General features: G+C 36.8%; 1 protein-coding gene across 1 annotated transcript in view; it reads left to right on the top strand.

Annotated features, from left to right (window-relative positions):
* LOC145670114 (nose resistant to fluoxetine protein 6-like) overlaps positions 1-24,133 on the top strand; it is a 47,947-nt gene that overhangs the window by 12,156 nt on the left and 11,658 nt on the right. The window contains exons 5-9 of the mRNA XM_081738482.1: positions 631-791; positions 8,011-8,179; positions 9,328-9,527; positions 10,007-10,139; positions 22,133-22,322. Coding sequence (XP_081594608.1) covers positions 631-791; positions 8,011-8,179; positions 9,328-9,527; positions 10,007-10,139; positions 22,133-22,322 — 853 coding nt within the window. The remainder of the gene's footprint in view (positions 1-630; positions 792-8,010; positions 8,180-9,327; positions 9,528-10,006; positions 10,140-22,132; positions 22,323-24,133) is intronic.

Below are 24,133 nucleotides of genomic sequence, written 5' to 3'. Positions count from 1 at the left end.
AAAATAATAGCTATGAAAGTAAAAAATAAAAAAAAAACAAGCTGGCTAGAGTTTATATTTAAGGTACTACCCGGCCATGATGAAACTGAGAATAAATTTTCAAAGAAAATTAGTCATAACGGTCGATTACTAGATTTGAAGCTGGAACTTTCCGATTTGCGAATCAAGAACCTCAACTAGCAGCCAACGTAACTTTGCTCGATTATATCTCGAAAAATGAAAATGAAATGAAATTTTGGAGTTTTACGTCCCACGATTATGTCGGTTAGGCTAAAGGAGACGGTGATGATGAGAGACGAGTGAAATGGTGGAATGAAGAAAGTGGGAGAAAACGGGAGAAGCCCGAGAAAACCCACACACACGGTGTTTGTTCCCCAAAAAAGTTCACTTGGCGGGAGCAGGGTTTGAGCCCAGGACCCCAAGCACCAGAGGTGAACGCTCTACCACTGAGCTACCGCGGCCCCCCTATTATATCTTGTATCGATTTTAATTCTAATTATTACTTTATTATAGTCTATATGTACTTCACTCTAGAAACTTCGCTTATCTATTTATTTATTTATTTGTTTATTTATTTATTTATTCGTTTATTTATTTATTTATTTATTTATTTATTTATTTTTATTGCAGTTTTATAGTGATTGGACGGAAATGGCGATTCTTAATGCCACAGTGGCAGTGGACACTTTCTTTCTTCTTAGTGGAATGCTTTTGTGTTACTTGTTCTTGAAAGACATGGCGAAAGGCAAAAAGTTCAACCTTCTTTTATTTTATGTATACCGATATCTCAGGTAATGTATATCCATTTATTATTATTATTATTATTATTATTATTATTATTATTATTATTATTATTAGTAGTAGTAGTAGTAGTAGTAGTAGTAGTAGTAGTAGTAGTAGTAGTAGTAGTAGTAGTAGTAGTAGTACTAGTAGTAGTAGTAGTAGTAGTAGTAGTAGTACTAGTAGTAGTAGTAGTAGTAGTAGTAGTAGTAGTAGTAGTAGTAGTAGTAGTATTTAAACTATTAACCCTTAACATAACAAGCCTAAATCGTCAACATTGTTTACCAAGCTGAGGTCTTCTAAGGACCCCAAGTATTATTTTAATGTCTCAACTTTTTTTGTACTTTTTAACGAACATATCACTGATCTAATTATGTAGTAGATATTCCAAAAGGATGTAGGGTACATATAAAAATCGAGAATAAATTGGTTCTTATAGTTGCAGCAGTATCACCAAATATCACCTTCTGGGGTCTCTAGAGGACCCTGGTTGGTGTGTTAAGGGTTAAAGGCAAATTTAGAAACTGAAACATGTTCCCCAACAGTGGTGAACTAGGTCTCTTTAAGACTTATTTAGCTGACTATGCTCTTCTTCTTTGCCTCCGCTTTTTCCGATGATTAAATGAGGGTCAACGTTTCCGTTTTAAATTATTTTTGTCTACTCTCTTCTACCTTGGGCGTTCTCTATTTTCTATCCCCTCTCTTTCAAATCATCTTTTATCTTGTCCTTCGTCCTCATCTTGGGTTTTCCTTCTTCCTGATACTACGATTTCATAATTTCCCATCCCACATAGTTGTTGTTTCTTCGTTCTATACTGTATGTCCAAGTCATCTCAGCCCCTATTCTTGAAACATTTTACTCAAGGATCGCACCTTAACAGTGTATCTTATATAATCGTTGCTTGTTGTATCCTTTCTCGTTACACCATACATCCATCTTAACATTCTCATTTCTACCACTTTCATATTCTTTTCCTAGACCCATGTGATTGTTCTTGTTTTACTACTGTACATTTTAAACCATTGCTGGTATTATTGCCGCCATTTCTTCAAATTGATTCAGAAGAAATGCTTGCATTACTTCAAGAAGAAGAGCTCTGTATTAAGCAGGGGTTTTATTTGTATAGCCTAACCTTTGGGCTCCTTCACAAAAGTTGCCAGTGTTTTGAAGCTAATTTTAGAAATTCATTCAGATTGAGAATACCTACCTTACATATCGCAGTCAGAAATATAGATGTTTTGGACAAAACTTCTCTCTTACTGCCTTAAATAGACTTATTCTATTAGTGTACTTTTGGAGCGTCATTAGCGACCCAAACGCTATAGATCTGTGCAAGGACGCCGATCCTAGGGGGGCCCGGGTCCCCCCAAAGCTCATGTGGGCCCCCTATTGTATTTATGAATATACAATATTTGGCATAATTTGAGTGCAATTTGTCTTAAAAAATCTTCACATATATACCTTCTGCATCTGAATGCCCCCCTTCCCAAATTTACAGAGAAATCGGCGCCCTTGGATCTGTGCCAAAAATGAAAATACCTCTTCTAGGTAAAGGTCTGAAATTGGAACAGAACTTTTTAAACGATCATCATCGACTTCATCTTCAACCCTTTCTCGGGGAGGCAGTCGTGTTAGCTAAGTCCTCTATTGTACTACTCTCCTTTCGTACAGTAATGGATTTTACCTGTAAAATTGACACTTTTATGCTGCACTATTCTCAATTTTGGACCGAAATTTTAATAATTGCATGTATCACAAATAAGAAGTAACGGCTGTAATATTATTTTAGTATCTTTACTTCATGTTATTTTAAAACACGAAAACCGGTACTCGTAAAGCTCATAAGTTTTATGAAACACACTCCCTGTATTCACACTGGAGTACTCTGTCACAAAATGTGTAATTGGATTAATCAGTTTTATCTTTGTTCTTAATAACTATGTTTATTATAATTTAGAGTATTATATAAGAGTAAGAAAATAAAGTTCTCAATTTAGCACCACATATGTTTAATGTTACAGTATAAACATCCTTCAAATAACTAGATGAGACGAAAACAAGTTTCACAATTGTTTTACAGTGTTACCAGGTACATATATAGATAAAGAATGTGGGAATGGCCTCAATTGAATATAGACACAAGATAATTAAAAAAAAAAAACACTTGATCTGAATTTACATGAAAATTCACGCCTGGAAACATGTGCAGCATAAAGGAAAACATACTTCAAGAGATGATTTTTATCACTATCAATAATTCATTGTTCATATTTATCGACAGAATTAACAGCCTATTCAAATGCATTCGTGGAAAATAACCATATTTTCCTCACAATTAGCATTTTAAAACATACTTCCGTTATCTTTAAAACTAAGTGTGGTTTTAAGTGGATCTGTGAAAAATAACCATGTTTTTCTCACAATTAACATTTAAAGTGTTATGTTATAATGCTATAATCTACAATAATGACTTTATTTACACATAAACTTCGGGTTTTTATGTTCTCTTTAGATAGTTCAAGTAAAAGATATGTATCAGTAAAGAAATTTTGCACAAAATAAAAAATATATATATAGTAAATCATAACCAACACTTGTTATACACGCTACGCCCTTATTAAAGTCACGTTTTGAAATAACTTTGATGTTATCTGTTGGCGAACACATCATAATTGTTGTTTCTCACATAAAGATATATCGCAAGCACAAGTTTCGAAAGTTCAGTAATAGGTGGCAGCACGTCCTATATGTGGAAATGAAGTTGTAATTCGTATTTGTAGAGAAAAAACAAACATGAAAATATCAATTAAAATTTAATGAGCTTTAGATAAAAGTTTCATTATCCTTCTCACAGTACATTAAGGACAGTTTCCTTTTAATTGTGAGCAATATTGCATTATGTATATAGCCTAGTGGTTGCAGTAAAGCAAATACATATATCAATTAAAAAATTATTTTTGAAAATTAAAAGAAATCTCTAAGTTTTACGTCGTACGGTTATGCAGGCTAAGCTAAAGGAGACAGTGGTGATAAGAAATGAATGAAATGTTGGAATGAAGAAAGTGGGAGGAAACTGGAGAACCCCGAGAAAACCCGCACACACGGTGTTTGTCCACCACAAGGCTCACTTGGCGAGAGCTGGGATCGAACCAAGGACCCCATGCACTAGAGATGAACACTCTACCACTGGGACCCAAACGTGGGTTTTCTCGGGGTTCTCCCGTTTCCTCCCACTTTCTTCATTCCATCATTTCCTTCATTACTCTTCATCACCGTCTCCTCTAGCCTAACCGATATAACCGTGGGACGTAAAACTCAAAGCTTTCATTTCATTTTCAATATTAAAATTTGTAGAAGATTTTGAAACGTATCTGAAGGTTTCCGTTGATGTTCAGAGGAGTTTTTCCGCATACTGTAGTGACCACGAGGTCTCATGGAAACTGGGCTCTACACCAATCATAGAAGCCCTCACGTGTAATGCATCGGAAGAGTTCGCTACGATTCTTGAAGCTCCCTTCCGAACGCACACTTCGAGAAAACGTGAGCAACAGAAGTGCACCAACAATGTTGCCAAATTTAGAAAACATGGCGAACGAGTGACAAAAAGAAAAAAAACAGCACTGAAAGAACTATAACACGAACACGAATAATTATTCGAACTAAAAGCTAGCAATAATAACAGCAAAAATATAAAACCATGACAGCAACAATTACAACAAAAATAAACAAAACGAAACTTAAGGACAACTCGCGGGAGATGTTCTCCGTATAGCGCGAGAGACGCCACTTTCAAAATTTCATGGATGGTGGTTGACGACTGGTAGACACCGGATGCTGAAATTGATAGAGCTAGGTCAAGATTCACGACTCTGTGCGTTCACTATAGGATGTACTCCTAAGCTCCAGGGCAACAGAAACCTACGTTCGAGAACATAGAAATGAAATCATTGAGTTTTACGTCTCACGTTTATGCCGGTTAGGCTAAAGGAGACGGTGATGATGAGTAATGAATGAAATGGTGGAATGAATAAAGTGGGAGGAAACGGGAGAACCCCGAGAACCCCGAGAAACCTTAGGGAGAACCCCCCACCACAAAGTTCACTTGGCGGGGGCTGGGATCGAACCCGGGACCCCAAGCACCAAAGGTGAACGCTCTACCACTGAGCCACCGCGGCCCCCTTCGAGAACATAGAAATTATGTGCAAAATGAAATATGAGTTTCCTGAAATGAGATAATCCATTTCTCTTTCGGTAATGATATGATATTATTATTATTATTATTATTATTATTATTATTATTATTATTATTATTATTATTATTATTATTATTATTATTATTATTATTATTATATAATTAATATACCTAATATTTCTGAATCGGATGTCCTTAGCGCAATTAAACAGATTAATGGAAGTACCTCTCCTGGTCCAGATAACATACCGTACTATATAATAAAAGCATGTGGTACTGAGTTATCATCCATTCTAGCAAATATATTCAATGAATCTCTCAGATGTGGAGAGTTTCCATCGACATGGAAACAAGTATATATTGTACCTGTACATAAAACAGAAGATAGAAGTAATATGAAAAATTATAGGCCAATCACATTAGTTAATGCATTTAGTAAGATATTTGAAATAATAATACATAACCATATATACTTTAATGTAAAAAATAAACTAACTGAATTTCAGCATGGGTTTTATAAAGGCAGATCAATTGTTACGAATCTTGTACATTTTACAGATTTTACGTACTTAGCTCTTAAAAACAGACTACAGGTTGACACTATATATATTGATATGTCAAAGGCTTTCGACTCTATAGAACATGGACTTCTAGTTCGTAAATTATCCAATGTTGGTCTATCTTCTCAGTATATTCGATGGTTCCAAAGTTATTTATCAAACAGAGAATATAGAGTGAAAATTGGTCATATAACTTCCAGTAATGGCTGCATAAAGAATGGTATACCTCAGGGATCTCCTTTAGGACCACTTCTTTTTTCATTATTTATTAATGACCTGACGGAAAAGATCAAATTCTCAAATATATTATTATATGCGGACGATTTGAAGTTATTCAGAATAGTGAATAGCGAATATGATAACTACTTACTCCAAAAAGACTTGGATAGTATTAGTATATGGTGTAAAAATAATCTACTGAAAATAAACTGTGATAAAACTAAGTTTATTTCATATACCAATAAGACGCAATACTATGTTAGCAAATATGTCATAAATGGAATATCGCTGCAGAAAGTTGAAAAGATTAAAGATTTAGGCCTAATATTTGATATGAATATGAAATTTAATTATCATATTAATGACATAGTACATAGAACACGAAAGACTATAGGGTTTGTATTTAGACAGTGGCCTGAGTTTAAAAATGCAAACACATATGTCTATCTATTTAAGGTACTTGTAAGACCCAGATTAGAATTTGGTGCAATTATATGGAATAATATATCCACAACATTATGTAGAAAAATTTAATCGGTTCAAAAATGTTTCATTAGACTATTGTGTAGAAATAAGAATAAAGATTACTACTCTCATATTTATGATTACTGGAACGAATACTGGGGGTTGCAAGAATTACATGTAAGAAGAAAAATGATAGAGAAAAACTTTATTCAGAAAATTTTAGATAATAGATATAGTAGTGAATACTGCCTACATAATATAGGTATAAGGGTACCAACATATAACCTTAGAAAAGCATCGGAAATGATTCCCATGAATAAAAATTCTATAATTTTAAGAAAACTGACAAGTTCTTTTAATATATTATCGGGATAATTGTATTTATTGAACTGACGTATAGATTTTAATAGGTATGTATGTTTTATATAGTATATCTGTATGTTTGACGGCATCCTTATTTTAAGGACAATTTTAAGAAAATTGACTAACTATTTTAATGAATAATGAATTAATTATGTTTATGCAGACAAGATAGAAATAATAAAATTATGTGTATATTATAAGATAGACAATGACCTCCTGTCGTCGAAACAAATGTATTGTTAATATTAAAAGGAATATAAGATGTGTGTTATAACCCTTAGTTCTATGACTAAGTGCTGTATTTTTGCTATCTGGCTGTTCATGGCACTAAAATAAATATATTATTATTATTATTATTATTATTATTATTATTATTATTATTATTATTATTATTATTATTATTATTATTATTATTATTATTATTATTATTGAATAAAGATGTCCATGTCACTGTTTTGCACCTAAATAAATATATTTTATGAGCACTCTTTTTGCATCTTTTTGAATATTTTTCAGTACCTTTCATTCAGTTTTTCCGACAATAATTTTGCATCTTAAATCTTGGTCCTTAGTTGCAAATAAAATGAATTACTTAAGATCCTACATGGAAGTTCGTCGGGATTATAATACTGCAAATTATGAACGCATTAAAATATCAAATACTTCTAAATATCTAGGATTAACATTAACAGTCGAAAATCATATTCACGAAGAAATTAAATGTCGACTAAAAGCAGGGAATTCGTGTTATTATTCAGTTCAAAATCTCTTGTCGTTGCGACTTCTGTCGAGGAATTTGAAGATTACAATATATAAAACGATGATCATGCCTGTTGTTCTGAATGGGTGTTCTGAAACACGGTGGCTTACTCTGAGGAAAAAACGTAAACTGAAAGTATTTGAGAACAAGATCCTGAGACGAATATTCGGACCCAAGAGGAATGGGAATATAGAATGGCGGAAACTTCATAACGAGGAACTACATAATATATACGGTTTGCCAAACATTGTTAGGGTTATGAAATATAGGAGGCTTAAGTGGGCAGGCCATGCAACCAGAATGGAAGAAAGTAGGAACGCTTTCAAAGTTTTAACTTCAAGACCAATCCGGAAACGACCATTAGAAAGACTTAGGCGCAGATAGGAGGACAATATTAAGATAGATATCGCAGAGATATGAATACAAAGTAGAAACTGGATCTAGTTGGCTAAGGATAGAAGTCAGTGGAGAGGTTTTGTGAACGCGGCATTGAACCCCCGGGTTCCATAGGCAATAGAGTTAGTTGGTTATTTAACGTCGTACAGTTATGCCTTTTAGACTATCCACATTTGTTATTAAAAAGAACAATTAAAAGTTAGGTTACAATTTAGCAATATGAGAGACTTTCAAAAGAACGAAACTCTTAATTTCTTTCATTTCATCTTTTCAGATTAACTCCAGCATTTGCTATTATGGTAGCAATAACAGCAACATGGCTGGTGTACATAGGCAATGGTCCCCTTTGGAACTGGTATATACTGTCCTCCAAGGAAAATTGCATTAAATATTGGTGGGCTCATTTGCTGTACATAAATAATTACGTTAATCCAAATAGGGAGGTAAGTGATATTCAAAAGTGTATTGAAAATGTCATTTGAACTCTAGAAATCTTAAGGTTCTGTGCCATTTTTAAAGGACTTTTTTATGTAGGCTATCAAGCGCAGAACAAATCAAAATTAGGTGGATAATTAATGATAACATTCATTTCAGATTACATAAACCATGAATTAGCCATAAATGATAAGCTTTAAACTCAATAAATTTCAAGATTGTATACTAGAGGTTTGTGAAAAGCTTAATTCTGCTAAGCCTTTTGTTGTGGATTTTTTTTGTGTGTGTGTGTGGGGCTAGCTGTGAAGAAGTATAGTTCGTGGCTTAGAAAATGTTACAAAAAGTTTAAGTCCAAATTACTAACAAATTCTTGCGCCGTGTGCTTATGCATTCAGAAACACACGTCTCGATCGACTAATTGCTTCTGGTATTCAATCCAAATCCTACTCCTCTTCTTGCCTAAAGCAGTCTGTGTAACGTAATATACTCTTTCCATTCAAACGGAAAAGACAGTTCTGACCCTTAACCTTGGGAAGAGTTCCCCATCCCTTTAGCCTTAGTCCCAGTTTATCATTTTTCAGTTGTTAGCTCTCAACTTTAGGAAGAGTGATCACTGCTTTTAGTCGTAGATCCATTTCTTCATTTTACACTTATTAGCCCTTAACCTTAGGAAGAATGCCCCGTTCTTTTAATTTTAGTCCCGTTTCTTCATTTTACATTCACAACAAATAAATAAAAAATACATAAATAAAATAAATTCCTTTTTAGTTCACTTTGTTAAAGCATTATTTTCACAAGTTTTCTTTTCACGATTATTATTTACTTTTAATCGTTTACTCAAAATTCCACAATCAATTCTTTACTCCAAGTTCCTCAACTTGAAAATACTATATGATTTCCATGTGTGCACTTACATATTTTATTTTCTACTAATATTTTGCAAGACTTTGCTACAGTTCAGTGGAAATAGTTCCTAACTTTTCCGTCAAAAGTTTCACAAAAGTTCTCGAACAATTGATTTAAAGGGATATTTTTTAAATATAAAATTACTTAGACTCTTAGGTTTTATCATATATTCTCAATACAGTTGCTTGTGTCTAGGCTCAAAGCATAATGATAAACCATGTGGACTAACCATTACCTTTTGGTCTTGCAGTGCATTGGACAATCATGGTATTTAGCGTCAGATATGCAACTTTACTGGATTAGTCCGTTGATTCTGATTCCTTTATGGAAATGGAGAAAACTGGGTCTCGTGCAGCTTGCTTTTCTCGTTGTGGCATCGGTGCTAATTCCTTTCACCATTTCGTACGAGTTCCAGTTTCCAAATGCAGCTTCTATTGAGCACCCATTAGAGTAAGTTCTTCTAACTTTTGGTAGGTAAAACACTTTTGCTAGTACTTCTAAGTACATAAATTTTAGATTTTGTTTTTCTCTACCTATTGATTCATTATAAAGATAAACAAATTTCTATGATTTAGAGTTTCTTTTATGTCTGTCGATTCTTTATATTTACGAGTAAACAAATGTGTTAATTTTAGAGTATATCCGCCTTATGCAGAGTCGTTTTGACGAATGATTAGCGTCATGCTAAAGGCCTGACTACTGCAGGAAACATGTTAGTCGAACTCTTTAGTATGATACTAATCACGCTTCAGATTGACTGCATAAGGCTCTATGTTTTTACCTCTCAATCCTTTATAAAAGTAAATGAGTATCTCAGTTTTACAGTAAGTTTTTCTACTTCTTAATCATTACAAAAGTAAACAAGTATATAAGTTACTAGAGTGGTACAGTTCGTAACTTGCACTAATAATGTTTGTGTTCCTTTGTAGCCCTGATGTGAAGAAGAAGCGATATTCTCTAATATACGTACCAGCATATTCCAGAGCATCCGCATATTTATTTGGAATATTTCTTGGTTATGTCTTGTATGAAGTTAAAGAGAAGAAGATAAAGATCTCAAAGGTAAGTACTAAATGAATATCGAAGTACCGTATCGTAAGCAGGGAACATACGAGGGGCGTCCAATAAGTTATCTACCTAGACAAGAAGGGAGCAGCGGAACATAAGGACGCCTGATACGCACGTCAAGGCCACTGTGGGAATCCCACTACGTCATTTAAGGTCAGTCGAAGCAATGCAGTGGCCGTGAGTAGAGCATGGGCATCTCTGGCGGAGGGACGAGGGGGACGCGTCCCCCCAATATTTTGAAGTACAAAATATTCAATATTTTATTCTAATTTAATTTATATACTGACGACAGAATAACATATAAATAATAATATTTATATTTATTTGGAATATACCTAGGTAATATTCAGGCTGTGAAACGATTATAACAGAGTTCTTGCTATACCTCACGGGATCCGTGAAGGTAAGCAGAAAGGTAAGAAATGGAATCGTGGATAATACACAGGTTGGGCTAGGTTACCATTTAAACCACTTTCTTTGATGCCCCCCACCCCCCAATTTTACATGCCAGAGACGCCAGTGGAGCAGAGTGTTTGTCTTAAGCTGCATAGCGAATGCAGCTACTCCAAGACTTGTTGCTCTTCTTTTGAGGAGGACCTGGACAAATTCCTCGCTCAACTGGTGACAGGGAACGAAACCTGGATCCACCATTGAATCCTGAGAGCAAGCAGCTGCACCTGCACCTAGGGGAACAGCATTTTTCGTCGGACAATGAGGTCCAACAGGCTGTTTTTCAGTGGTTTGCAGGCCATGACAAAGAGTATTTTATCTCTGGGATTTCTTCGCTGCCCACAAAGTGTCAACGGTGCATAAACCTCCATGGGGATTACATTGAAAAACAGTGATAACCAGGTGAGCCTATAGGTAGTTAACTGCATTCCTTCCTGTCTAGGTAAATAACTTATTGGATGCTCCTGTATATAAATACAAATTATGTAGCGATTTATATGTAGGGCTATATTGTGATTATGTTAATTTCTTCAATTTAGTTATTTCAATCACTTATCGGTGACTTCCTTAGTTTTTCTTATACCTTCATAAACATTAGGCTCTCTTCTCAGAAACTTCACCCAAAAAATATTTGTATTGTAGATACTGTAAGTGGCAACTATGGAAGAAATTGGTCGAATACTATATATGAAGTGTTTGACTCTAGGGTTCAGAGACTTGAACATTACGGAAGAATATTTAGAGAGTTCGAAATGTGATGTTGGAGAAAGATGGAGGGAATAAAATGGTTGAGAGATTAACAGACGAATATGTTTTAAAGCGTATAGAAGAGAAGAGGGCGCTTTTAGTCAGCATCCTTCGCAGGAAGGCCAATTGGATTGGACACATCTTGCGAAGAAAGTGTCTTCTTCATACTGCCATAGAAGGAAAGATGGAAGGAAAGTGAGGAATAGGATAACGAAGAACATAACTGATCGATAATTTGAAGAATAGAAGAAAATATTGAGAGTTAAAGAAGGAAGCTGAAGATCGGGAAACATGGAAGAAACATTTCTAGGCCTAAACAACCAAAGAAACAAACTCAGTAGTCGCACGACCTGCCATAAAACAGAATTCTTAATAATAGCATAGCGCTTTGAAGAGAAAGTGTGAACACTCAGTTAGTTGGAGTGGTTCACCACAGAGAGGCGCTGTCGTAGTTTTACGATCCCACTTCGTATGAAACGTTACGGAAATAAATGTAAATATCATACACTTTTCTTCTTTTTTTAACAGTTCGTTAATTCACCTACAGAAACCTAGCGTGTACTTAATTGATTTCAGTATTAAATTGTATACTTAATACATGTGTAGCAGTAATTTGTAGATAAACATAAAATTTAAAAAATAATTGAAAAAGAACTTCTGCACCCACAAATTTTCAAACTCTCAAATTTGATATAATATTTTTCCATCTATTAATAAAGTCTTTGTATAAACCCAAGTTACATTTTAAAATATAATGAAACTTGTATAAACCGGAACTTCAATAAAGTGGAAATCTGTCATTAACGGAAACTTTTCAAAGTCCCGGTGTGTCTTTATATTGCTCTTCAAATTTGTATTAAAACAGAAATCTGTCCAAAACGGACGAAAATGTCGGACCCATTGCTTTCCGTGCTTTATGCGTTTCATTATAAAAATAAATTGATAACATAGATAATATTTTATTATAAGTAGGAAATATAGGCCTACCTATAACTATACTGCAGGATTTCTTCGTTGAGCCCTGGGTCAATAATTAGACACTAGCAATTTTTGTAAACTTGAGTGATGATTTTGCGATTTTTGACGACGCTGCCTGCTTCCGAATTTTCTTTGAGCGACAAGAGAAACGGCATTTGATATAATGTAAAATCAATTTGGGAATTAGTTCCATGGAATGAATGTTCCTTCCTTCACTATGGCCTCAACTTTGATTTCATTCAAACTGTCCAAAGTATCATAAAAATATGTCACTTTACATGCTTTTATTAGATGCAATGTTAGCGGTCACTACTTTACTGCCTGTAATAACACGCTAAACATTTCTTGAGTTGAGTACATTAGAGATTAATTTCCAGTTTTTTAATTTAGTGAAGACAGCGCCGTTACTTTCTTTTGAAGATATTCTTCGTAATTTGCTTATACAGCATGTACATTTAGTGAATTTTGACTCTTTACTATGTAACCTGACAAATGATAAACGAGACCTTCTTTTGCAGTACTGCATTTTGGAAGTGATGGAGATTTACTTATCCAGTCACATGTATCTGTACCCTTTTCAACCAAAATCAACTTGGAAATGATATTTTGTAACGCCTTTTTCTTTAATTATTTATTTTTTCTTCAGTGATTATTTTGTCAATTTTCTCAGTTGACTAACAAAAGTCGTGAGAGAAATATTATTTGAGGTTCGCAGTTTGAACTTAATGAAAGCACGTTTTTTACAGGAACATAGTACAAAGATTGGAACATATGCAAATGAAGAAAGTCAAGGGTAGAAGGGTAATCATCACATGACAATGATCTTATAATTGCGAAATGTCATTCCAGTGGATCCTGATTAAATGTTGATGTTAATATGTAGGAAAACTATTATTCCACAAATATTCGGCTATTTCCAATGTACTTTGAATGGTGACACGAAGATATTCAAGTGTTCTTTCAGATGCGAAAGTGTTCTTTGTGTTGTTGATTAAATACAAGTTCTGCAGAGTTTTATGGTGTGAGCAATTTTTAAAAAGTCCAGAGGAAGGGATCTTAGTGTTCAAAGCATAGGCAAAGTCATTCATGTCAGGGAGGAAACTACGCTCTGGTGAAATCTGAAAACGATCGCAGCGCCACCCTAGCCTTGGGGACAACAGAGGGTTGACAGTTTATATGGACTACAGCGGGAGAATCCACACTTTCTCTTCAAAGCGCTATGATAATAGTATGAGTGATAACTGTCATATATAAATCATCTGTTCTCATGAATGTTTTGCCACTTACTTTTGTGCACAAAGTATACTTTTAAGGAGCTCAGTTTCTCAAAATTCGGTTTCTATATTCACTCTGTCTGTCCACATGACAGCCCAAGAGACACAAAATCTCAAGGATCGTAGGCCATTAATTTTTGGCCAGAGCGTAGAAGATGAAAAGTTAGAAATCGATTTGGTTTCTTCACATGATACGTCCAGTTGATCCCAAGGTATGGACAGTCAAAAATATGTTCCTTATATATCCCTGTGGAAGTAACTATGGATACCATCTTTCCTTGATAGACTACCCGCAGTGTTGTTGAGTTTAGCGGGTTAGTATAATGCTCAGGTCGCAAAATATTCCCTAGAATGCAACGCTAAAATGAAACTAAATTACTTTCTATTCAACAAATCTAGAGATTTAAGTATATTTTTATTATTATTTTCAAACAATCATTGACCTTACTGAACTCTTTGAGTCAGGAATTGGGGTTGAAGGTAAATGGAAAAAAATTCAAACTTCGATTTTCACTTTTATACACTGTGACAAACCAAGTTTCTTTGCGTGGTGTACACTCTGACACTTTGCTGCTTATTTTGTTCTTCAACAAATATACTTTCCAGTGTATCTTAAACTGAACTAAAGCGTGGAACACCATTTGACGGTGTGTTGGCTTGGAGAATGAAAAGAAGGCGAGTGATGCGACGTTGTCATGTGATAGAAGGTTATGACTAAGCAGACGCGAATGAATGGCGAATCGCTTCTTTCGTGCTTAAACTGACGTCAATGTGTACAAAGACGTGGCAACACCGCAATCTTCTTATTTGCCAACAGTGTTTAAAGGAAGCTTGGAGCACCATATTTGCTTGCCATAAACGTTGTCTTTAGCATAGTAATGAGGTTCTCGATTGTAGATAATATTCGTCGCTTACTGATTTGAGCAGGTATTTATTAAAAATACGAATTGCTTTCAGTCAAAGTTTAAATGTCAGATTAAGATTTAACAGGTTTCTATCATGCTTCTCCCCTTAATTCTTGTTGTAGATAGTAATTTGTGATATATGCCGGATGTTCTAAAAATGGCGCTCGCGGACAACAGAGTGCTATTCGACATATCAAAATAAAGCGAAACTTCTATCCGCTGCAGGGAATCAAGAATTTCACTACGTAGCAACGTCGTAGATTAACTTGAAACCATTAGCATTGCTCTAGGAATCCATCAAGCGGTTACGTCGATTGTTGTGACAATAAGTGGTGCTAGTTTCAACGTTTTGGGCCTGTCGACTTAAACTGCCAACTGGAAAGAGTCGATGTAATTATTTGATGAATAGGTAAATCTACTCTACAATTCGGTATCTGCTACGTTGCCACGTACTGCAATTCATGTCTCCTGACGAGGACGCGAAAGGTATACAACTATATATGATATAATTGTTATTACTATTATTATTGTTATTGCGACAGCTTGAGCAAGTCCAAATACTAACGTTGATGAGTCAATAACTCACGAACAAAACTTAAACGTTTCTCACAGCGAGTAAGTCAAGGATTTAGGATTTAAATTTCTGGACTTTCGGCATCTATGGACATTTAGCCCGTCACGTTTGAGGGATGACGTCCCTTAATGAGCACACTATCCGAGGAAAGAGAAGGAAGAAAGGATAATGGAAGGAAGGAAGCGGTCTGGGACCAATATATTAGGTACCAGCCCGGCAATTGCCTGATGTGAATGAGGAAAATCCATGGAAACCTCATTCAGGGTAGCTGGCCTGAAAAAGCTTTTTACGCTTTTTCGATCGAACACCCCAACCGGGAATCGAATCCGGGACCGCTTGCACTGAAGGAGAGAGCGCTAGCGTCTACGCTACGCGGGGCCAGAACCAAGTAAGTCAAGGTCCACCCCCATATAACAAGTTACGTGAAAATCGTATGAATTCTGTAGTTCGCGTACGTACAATGTATTTTCCTTTTCATTCCACAGAAATCATATGAAGGACTAAAATATATCTCGTACATAAGAAAGTAGGTGGCGAAACATTCTTGGCTATAGGAAGCAATTTCTAAAATAACAGTTTGTCTTATAATATTACTACATTTTTACAAAATAAATAGTACGTGAGAATTAAGTTTTATCTATATGAACATCAAAGAGGACAGTGCTTCGTCAGAAAGCTTATCAGGAAAACTTCGAGAAAGGTCGCTGATAAGCAACTGAAGTTATAGTTTTTTTTTTAAAACCGTAACACATAAACCAATAAGTAGGATAAGTTGAATTAAGTATCAATTCATCATAATACAGCATTAAAATATATAGTCGTATAAATATAATTTATAACTACCCGATAAGAGCATCTAAGTTTTCTGCCCAAATTCTAACCATTTAGCCTTAATTTAGCCCCGGAATTCAGTATGGCCACTCCAGCGATGCTGATTTAGGTATTGCCACCGGAAATCACAAATAGAACAGTAATGCCATAATTTAATTTCCGTTATATGGCGACAACCATTTTTTTAATGCACACATTTCCTACTCGCTGTCGCTTACACTGAACTTTGTCCTGACTGAAATCCTAACTTTGTCTGATGAAATTGATTGCTTGTCTGCATTTGTATATATCGAGTGTTCTAAACCTGGTGCCCAAGGACAAAAGGGCGCTATTCTTCAGGTCAAAATAAAACGAAATTTCTGTATAATGGTATATCCTCCGCGTTCTCCGTCAGCTGCTAATTTAACTATGTGGCAACATCGCAGATTATCTTGGAACCCTCCGAATCCATCAACCAATTATATCCATTTTTACGACAATAAGTGGTGCTAGTGTCAACATCTAACGACTTTAATTGCCATATGGAAAGACTCGATGTCACTATTTAATGGATTGGTAGGTCTATTCTATAGTTCTTTATCTGCGACGTTGCCACATAGTGCAATTTGCGTCTCCAAACGATGACGCGAAAGGTATACAGTTATATATATATATATATATATATATATATATATATATATATATATATATATATATATATATATATATATATATATATATATATATATATATATATATATATTGGTCTAGGAATTAATTCGTGCGGGTGGACAAGAGATGGCGCAACGAACGGAGCGTCCCACAGTTCCGTGTATCCACACATGTGTTGCAAACCCCTGTCATCGCGTATCGTTCGTAGTATAGGGCAGTGGATTAAAGCGTCAACAACACCAGTTTGTAGTTAAGTGAACATGGCGCAATTTGTGCCTGATAAAGTGTTTTTGCGGGGTGTCCTGCTGCATTACTTTAACATGCAGAAAAGTGCGACTGAAAGTCATCGTATTTTGGTGGAAGTGTATGGTGACCATGCTCTAGCTGAGCGAACGTGTCAGAAGTGGTTTGCACGGTTTAGAAGTGGTGATTTCGGCTTGGCAGACCAAGAGCGAGCTGGACAGCCAAAAAAATTTCAAGACGAAGAATTGACAGCATTGCTCGAGCAGGATTCGTGTCAAACGCAGGAACAACTTGCAGCAGCATTAGGCGTTGATCAAACAACAGTCTCCAAACGCTTGAAAGCCATGGGAATGATTCAAAAGATGTCACATTGGGTTCCACATGAATTGAAAGACAGAGACGTTGAAAGACGAAAAACCATTTGCGAATTGCTGCTTCAACGACAGAGCAGAAAGGGGTTTCTGCATCGAATTATTACGGGTGATGAGAAGTGGATCCATTACGAGAACCCTAAACGAAAAAAGGTCTGGGTGAAACCAGGTGAACCAGGTCCATCACAACCAAAACGAGATATTCACTGTGCAAAGGTTATGCTGTGCATATGGTGGGATATGAAAGGTGTGGTGTACTATGAGCTGCTGCAACCGGGTGAAACTATGAATGGAGAACGTTATCGACGACAATTAATGCGTTTGAAGCAAGCTCTGGCCAGAACACGACCAGAATGAGAGACCAGACATGATAAACTTATTGTTCAACATGATAACGCTCGCCCACATGTCGCAAAACCGGTCAAAACCTATTTAGAAAATGTCGGATGGGAAGTTTTACCCCACCCGCCGTATTCACCAGACGTTGCTCCTTCGGACTACTACTTGTTCGATTGCATGAACAACGATTTGATTGGACAGCGGTTTACTTCTTCAGAAGATATCGAAACATGGGTCTCTGACTGGATCGCTTCCAAGGATGAGGACTTCTTTCGCCACGGAATCCGTACATTGCCTGACAGATGGGCGAAAGTGGTGGCTAGCGATGGACAATATTTTTCTTAAGGTATTTATGTATTTTGTGTTTGTACTACAGCTTCAATGTGTGCGTACCAACCGCACGAATTAATTCCTAGACCAAATATATATATATATATATATATATATATACAGTGGCGTATTTACGATTTTATTTCGGGGGCTTTACTTTACTATAGTAATTAAGATTTCGGGGGGACTTAAGCCGCCCTAATTACGCCACTGTAATGTATATATTCGTTTTATTTTGGCTTGTAGAATAGTACTATGTAGTCCCTAAGAATATTTTTAGAATACCCGATATATATATATATATATATATATATATATATATATATATATATATATATATATATATATATATATATATATATATATATATATATAAAAGGGGATCAAATTAAACCAGTTCTGACCCATATACCCCCTATCGATAGCTATACCGGAAAAAACTTGCATGCGTATATTGATTGTGCCATAGTGTTTGCAGTTCAGAAGAAATCTCCGTAGGCGTTCAGGCTCTTGTCCCACTGTACCACTAGGCGACTTATTCCGGTTGTTGGACGAACCGCTCACTGACTTCATCTTGGACAGCGCATCACTGTGACACGGAAGACTCTGACATAGCAGTTGACTGCTTTAATGGTCTCTCCTGTTGGCTTGAAACTGAAGGGTAATGGTTCTCTGTAGTCAAAAAGCACGGACACCATGAGCTCAAAGCTTACGCCTGAGGCTTTAACTTCTTGGGGTATCCCCAGTTGGAAAGGGAAAAACCGCCTCTTATTGTTGGACCCGTGCAAAAGATTCGTACTCAATCCACGACGATAGTCCTCGATATACAAGCACCTTCATAGATGTATCTCATCTCATCAGACGGAACACCCAGTGGTGGATTAACGCACAGGCACAGTAGGCAGGTGCCTAGGGCGCCAGTGCTGAAGGAGCGCCCAAGAAAAAATATATGTAAAAAGTCAGTTATCGAGAAATCGGTCCTTGTTTACACAAATCACTTGATAGGCTTATTTTATAATTTTAGATATACCCTAAAGCACTAATCTAATGTTGCACTTGTACTTTATTTTCTAAAAGCGCTGTGAAGTTTTGGTAGTAATAAGGCACCTGTTTCCTTTGCTGAAGCCCCCACCTGTGTACGCACATCATATTCGCTTCTTTTCTGTTCTCTACCAGATTAAAAACTAAATAGAGGGCGCTATCGACTTGGATTTTTTAAAAGGGATTGTAGATGGAGCACTGGACTGCAATGTTTGTTTCCAGTATCCCCGCATAGCAAAGGACGAGACAGTGTTATCTAGTTCGTTATCTGTTTACGTTGTTATTATGCACACGTCGTAGGATAGGATAGGATTTTAGATTTCTTGGCGTTCGGCATCTAAGGCCATTTAGCCCGTCACGTTTTGAGGGATGACGTCCCTCGGCGAGCGAGGGAAGGAACAAAGGATGGGGAAAGGAAGGAAGCGGCCTGGGACCTATAACTTAGGTACCAACCAGGCATTTGCCTGGTGTGAATGAGGAAAAACTCAGGAAAACCTCATTCAGGGTTGCTGGTCTGAAAAGGCGTTGTACACTTTTTCGACCCAATGCCCCACCGGGAATCGAAGCCGAGACCGCTCGCACCGAAGGCAAGAGGGTTAGCGACTACGCTACGCGGGGCCGCTATGCACACGTCGTGTCAATAATAGAATCACAGGTTGACTGCCATGAGCATCATATGTGGTGCTCACCTTATTTCTCTGTGGGGCCATTAGCACCATAGATGAAACTCATGTTCGATGTCACAAATTACTAACCTATCCAGGTTCTTGAGTATCATATATGATGCTCATTGTCACAAATTACTGTGAGACCATGAGTATGACATATGGTGCTAGGCTCCCATTGGCACACTTTCGGGAGGAGCAAAATATCGCGACAAAAATGTGATATAACTATCCATAATCGAGCCAAAGATAAGAACAAATTGTATGGTTTTCTGGGACCAGTACCCTCAAATCACCTTTGTAGTCAGCCTGTTAAGGAAAATATTATCAGGTACCGAAAGACGCAAGTTAAACAGAGAGAAGGACGAGAAAGAAAGAGAACAACTGAAGAAAATTCCTAAAGTCGAAACGTTTTTTGGTGGCAGAGGAAGTGATAAGACAACAAACACGTCAGCACGTGATACAGTTGCGGTTGGTATCTAGCAAGAATCCAACGTGAAGATCAATGACAGTGGCACAGATGAGGTTAATGCTTGCAGTTCTGCAGTAGTTCCAGTGACTGAAAAATCCCGAAAGTCTGACTAAGACAATGAAAAATCACAAACTCGTCGTGATGCTGATGATTACTGGGGAAAACTACAACAGTTAGAGTCAGCATTGATGTAGAGTATACTATCTGGGCAAAGATCATGGAGCGATTCGATGCAGACAATAAAAAACTACAAGTAACAGATATTGATGTGAATGAAGCAACAGAAGTAATTGCAGGAATAGAAGAATATTTGCAAATTGTTCTTACGGAGTTCGATGCATACGAAGAGAAAGCAAAGAACGTCAGTGGTTGTCAGAAATATCTGCATGACAAGGGACGGAAGAAAAGTAGGAAAAGTGCTCCCGATGAAACAAAAGAGGAAGAACACATGTTTACAGGAAGAGAACTATTTCGTATAGAGACATTTAACGCAATTATGGATTCCCTCATCTCTGAATTGTGCAGAAGGAAAAAGGAATACATGATAAATGAAAAATTTAATTTCCTTGCAAAACTGGATAGTATGGACTGTGAAACCATCCGAGCAAAAGCGAATGCGTTTGTTCTCCATTACAAAGATGGCTTAAATGACAGTTTTTTGAATGAACGCATTCATCTCAAAGCCCGCTTGAAAGCGTGTGGTGTAGCCATCAAAACTGCATCTGAAATGTTGAGGTACATTCGGACAAAGAAACTCGAAACCATCTTTCCCAAAGTAGATATTTGCCTATGAATGTTTATTTCTGCGCAAACTTCAAACTGTTCAGGGGAAAGATCTATTTTTGTGTTAAAACGCGTTAAGAATCATTTACGGTCCGGAGTGCACAACGGAAAACTTTTAGCTCTTAGTAAAATGTGTATTGAAAACGAACTGTTAAGAAAGATAGGTTTCGAACCAGTTGTTAGTTTATTTGCACACGCTAAAGCCAGGGAGAAATGTTTAACAAATATCGTACTATTTCTAATAACTGTTGATGTTTAAAGGTAGAAAAGGGTGTGTTACCGTCCAAATTATGACATGTAAAGATGTAGCCTATACATGTAAAGATTCAAAGAGTCATATATATTTGTTTTATGTAATGTGATGAACGGAGATTTTGTATACTGGTATGTATATATTTTAAACATGAATCGTGCTGGTGTTTTATGAGAAGTGCGTAGATGTACGTTGGGGAGGAAGCGCCTTATCTAAGAGTGCTTAGGGGCGCCAGAAACCTTAATCCGCCCCTGGGAATACCTCAGACTGTTGACATCCCTCTGCGCTTAGAAATTGGATGATTTCTCACTGATTCGATTTGGACGGATTTCGGATGGTGACTTCATACCGAATCATCCTTGCAAAGACAGGAAGCTTTTCGCAATGATTACAACACTAATGTGACAATTATTCATCCGACCGCAACAATACATTCCTATCTCATCAATTGTTTCTGCCGGGTGCCAGACAAGTTTCATGTGATCTTCCCTATAATATCATCTGTTGAAAATCTCAAGAACTCACTACGTAGTGCCTTTACTCACGGGAGGCGCGGTAGCTCAGTGGTACAGCGTTCACCTTCGGTGTTTGGGGTCCCTGGTTCGATCCCAACTCGCGCCGTGTGGACTTTGTGGTGGACAAACACCGTGCTCGTAGGTTTTCTCGGGGTTCTCCCACTTTCTTCATTTCACCATTTTCATTCATTTCTTATCATCAGCGTCTCCTTTAGCCTAACCGGCATAACCGTGGGACGTAAAACTGAAAGCTTTCATTTCATTTCATTTCTTTACTCACTGTCTTTCAACGACCGTAAAATTGACTTGCTGTGTTGGCTCATGACTATAAACTTATTTCTTTATCGACTCATGACTACAACATGGGAGTTACGTACTCTCAATTTAGGTTCTGGAGGAATCACGAATTTAATACCTTAGCACACGTAAAGATTTCTGCATTACGTTTGTGTTGTTAATTACTTGAAAACGATAGTAAATATTCATTCTTATTTCTTTGATTTATTGAACCATTTCGTATAATTATAAAATATAGAAAATATATCAATACATGTTTCCTTTACAGTATTGGGGTCTTGTTGGCTGGCCGGTATCATGCACTCTTTGCCTGGCAACATTGTATGGTTTTTATCCTTTCGTTCAATCATGGCATAAGTACAACATTATTGAAGAATCATTTTACATGGGCTTCCATCGTTTAGCATGGGCCATTGGTGTTGGATGGGTTGTTTTCGCCTGCATAACTGGAATGGGAGGTGAGTATTATATCCACATTTAACATCTCTTGGAACATATTTAACAATCCTAATAGAATGTTCAATGTGCCAATGTTTTCAAACAATCAGGGGTTAGTACCCGTCCCGGTTTTGTCGGGACTGTCCCGATTTCGGAGATAATATTTTCCTGTCGAGACTATTAAATGTCCCGACTTGCATGTTAGTTGAGGAAATTGGTGATGATCATTATTGGTATTGGAACTTAGTTTACACGTTATTATACAGAGCTTTCAAAATAGGGGGAAACTTCAGAACAGTGATAGGCAGACAGGAAGTAGCAACCTATCTAACGACTAAACGTTTCGGCCCTTAATTAGAATTCCGTTACCTCGGTAGAGCCTGAAACGTTAGTTGTGCCAGCAAGAAACTGCTAGACCGACCGGCCATGCAGTGTTCTTGCATCTATGTAGGCATGTAGTACAGGGTGTCCGAAAAAGAATGTACCCTTTGAAAAATATTCTCGGGACTCCTGATGTGATATTAGAATACTTTATATACCAAAAGCAAGATAATATATCAAAGTTTTTTTTTTTTTTACCTACCTTGCAAAGATTCAATATGGGCATCCTTCGTGACATTTTTCGAATCAACAGTTCTTTTTGTAAAGAAGAATAGCCCATACAGCTTTGTTCTGTACATGGCGGCAAAGATGTTCAACTTCGGAGAATCTCTGCCATGCTCAGTGATTTGCTGAGGGTGTCCTGAATCCTAGATTTGAATACTATGCCTGTTGATTTTGTCGCTGATATGGGAGGTCGTCTCATAACTGATGACTACTCTGTCCGTGAAATCATAATTTTCCAGGAATGCCAACATATCTACACTGAAGTCAATGCGATTTTTTTTTTAATCTTCACTACGCGCCTTCACAAATTGTAACTTATAAGGCTTGAATTTCTAACACTTACTAAGAACATCTCAGGTTGTTGAGAGGGCCAATGTTAGCTCACGGCCCGCCTTCCAAACTGACTTCGTGGAGCTGTGTTGGAAGGATTATCGTATACACTGTCTCCTCTGAATGCGAAGAACAGCCGGTGCTTTTGCCTTTGAATAGGTAACCTGTCTTCATAAGTTGTGTATGCCAACGCAGTAGAGCTCTTGTCAGATGGATCAACCCCAAACTGTCGCCGAAAGTTGCGTTGAACTGTGAAAACGAACGGTGTCTTTGCGTATTTCATATCCTTCTGTTGTGTGGGCACCATATTGAAAAAAATGTAGTCTTGGGAATGCCTGGTATTTTAATCAAAACTTGGAGTATCTAATAGCAATCCTTGTCACTGACACCTCTCTCTACATACTAAGCACTTGAAAAAATAAAGAAAAGGGTACAATATACAGGATGTCCGTCTGGTACCATCTTTTTCAGACAACTTGTATATACACTGAGACAGAAGAAGCTGGTTTTTAGTCTAGAAAATCCGGAGAGCGAAATTTACCAGGAGTCGGTATGATACAAGATTGTCTGTACCAGTCTACGTACAGTTTTTTTTTTTTTGGGGGGGGGCGTAGTCAGGACTAAAGTGTACAGTCGCAAATAGACGAAAATCATGGGTGTCCTCTATTAAAACTACCATAGTACGGAAAATCATAGCCATGTACTTTGATAAACATTTTTTTTTTTTAACGGACATTACACAGTCCAAAATATCTGTACCACAACACGAATTTTCCAGGATTGCGGTTCTCCTGCCAAAGCCGGAATAGCGCTAGGAAAGCCGCCTGTAGCTGGAACCTACGGATTTTCCTTCTAAACGTGCTCGATTTTTCTTTCCATGTAGGAATATACATAA

Source organism: Thermobia domestica, chromosome 14 (genome assembly GCF_964235325.1).
Source record: "Thermobia domestica chromosome 14, izTheDome1.hap1.1, whole genome shotgun sequence".
Taxonomy (NCBI): Eukaryota; Metazoa; Arthropoda; class Insecta; order Zygentoma; family Lepismatidae; genus Thermobia; species Thermobia domestica.
The sequence above is the reverse complement of the archived record's forward strand: the minus strand, read 5'-3'. Positions and strand labels throughout refer to the sequence as shown.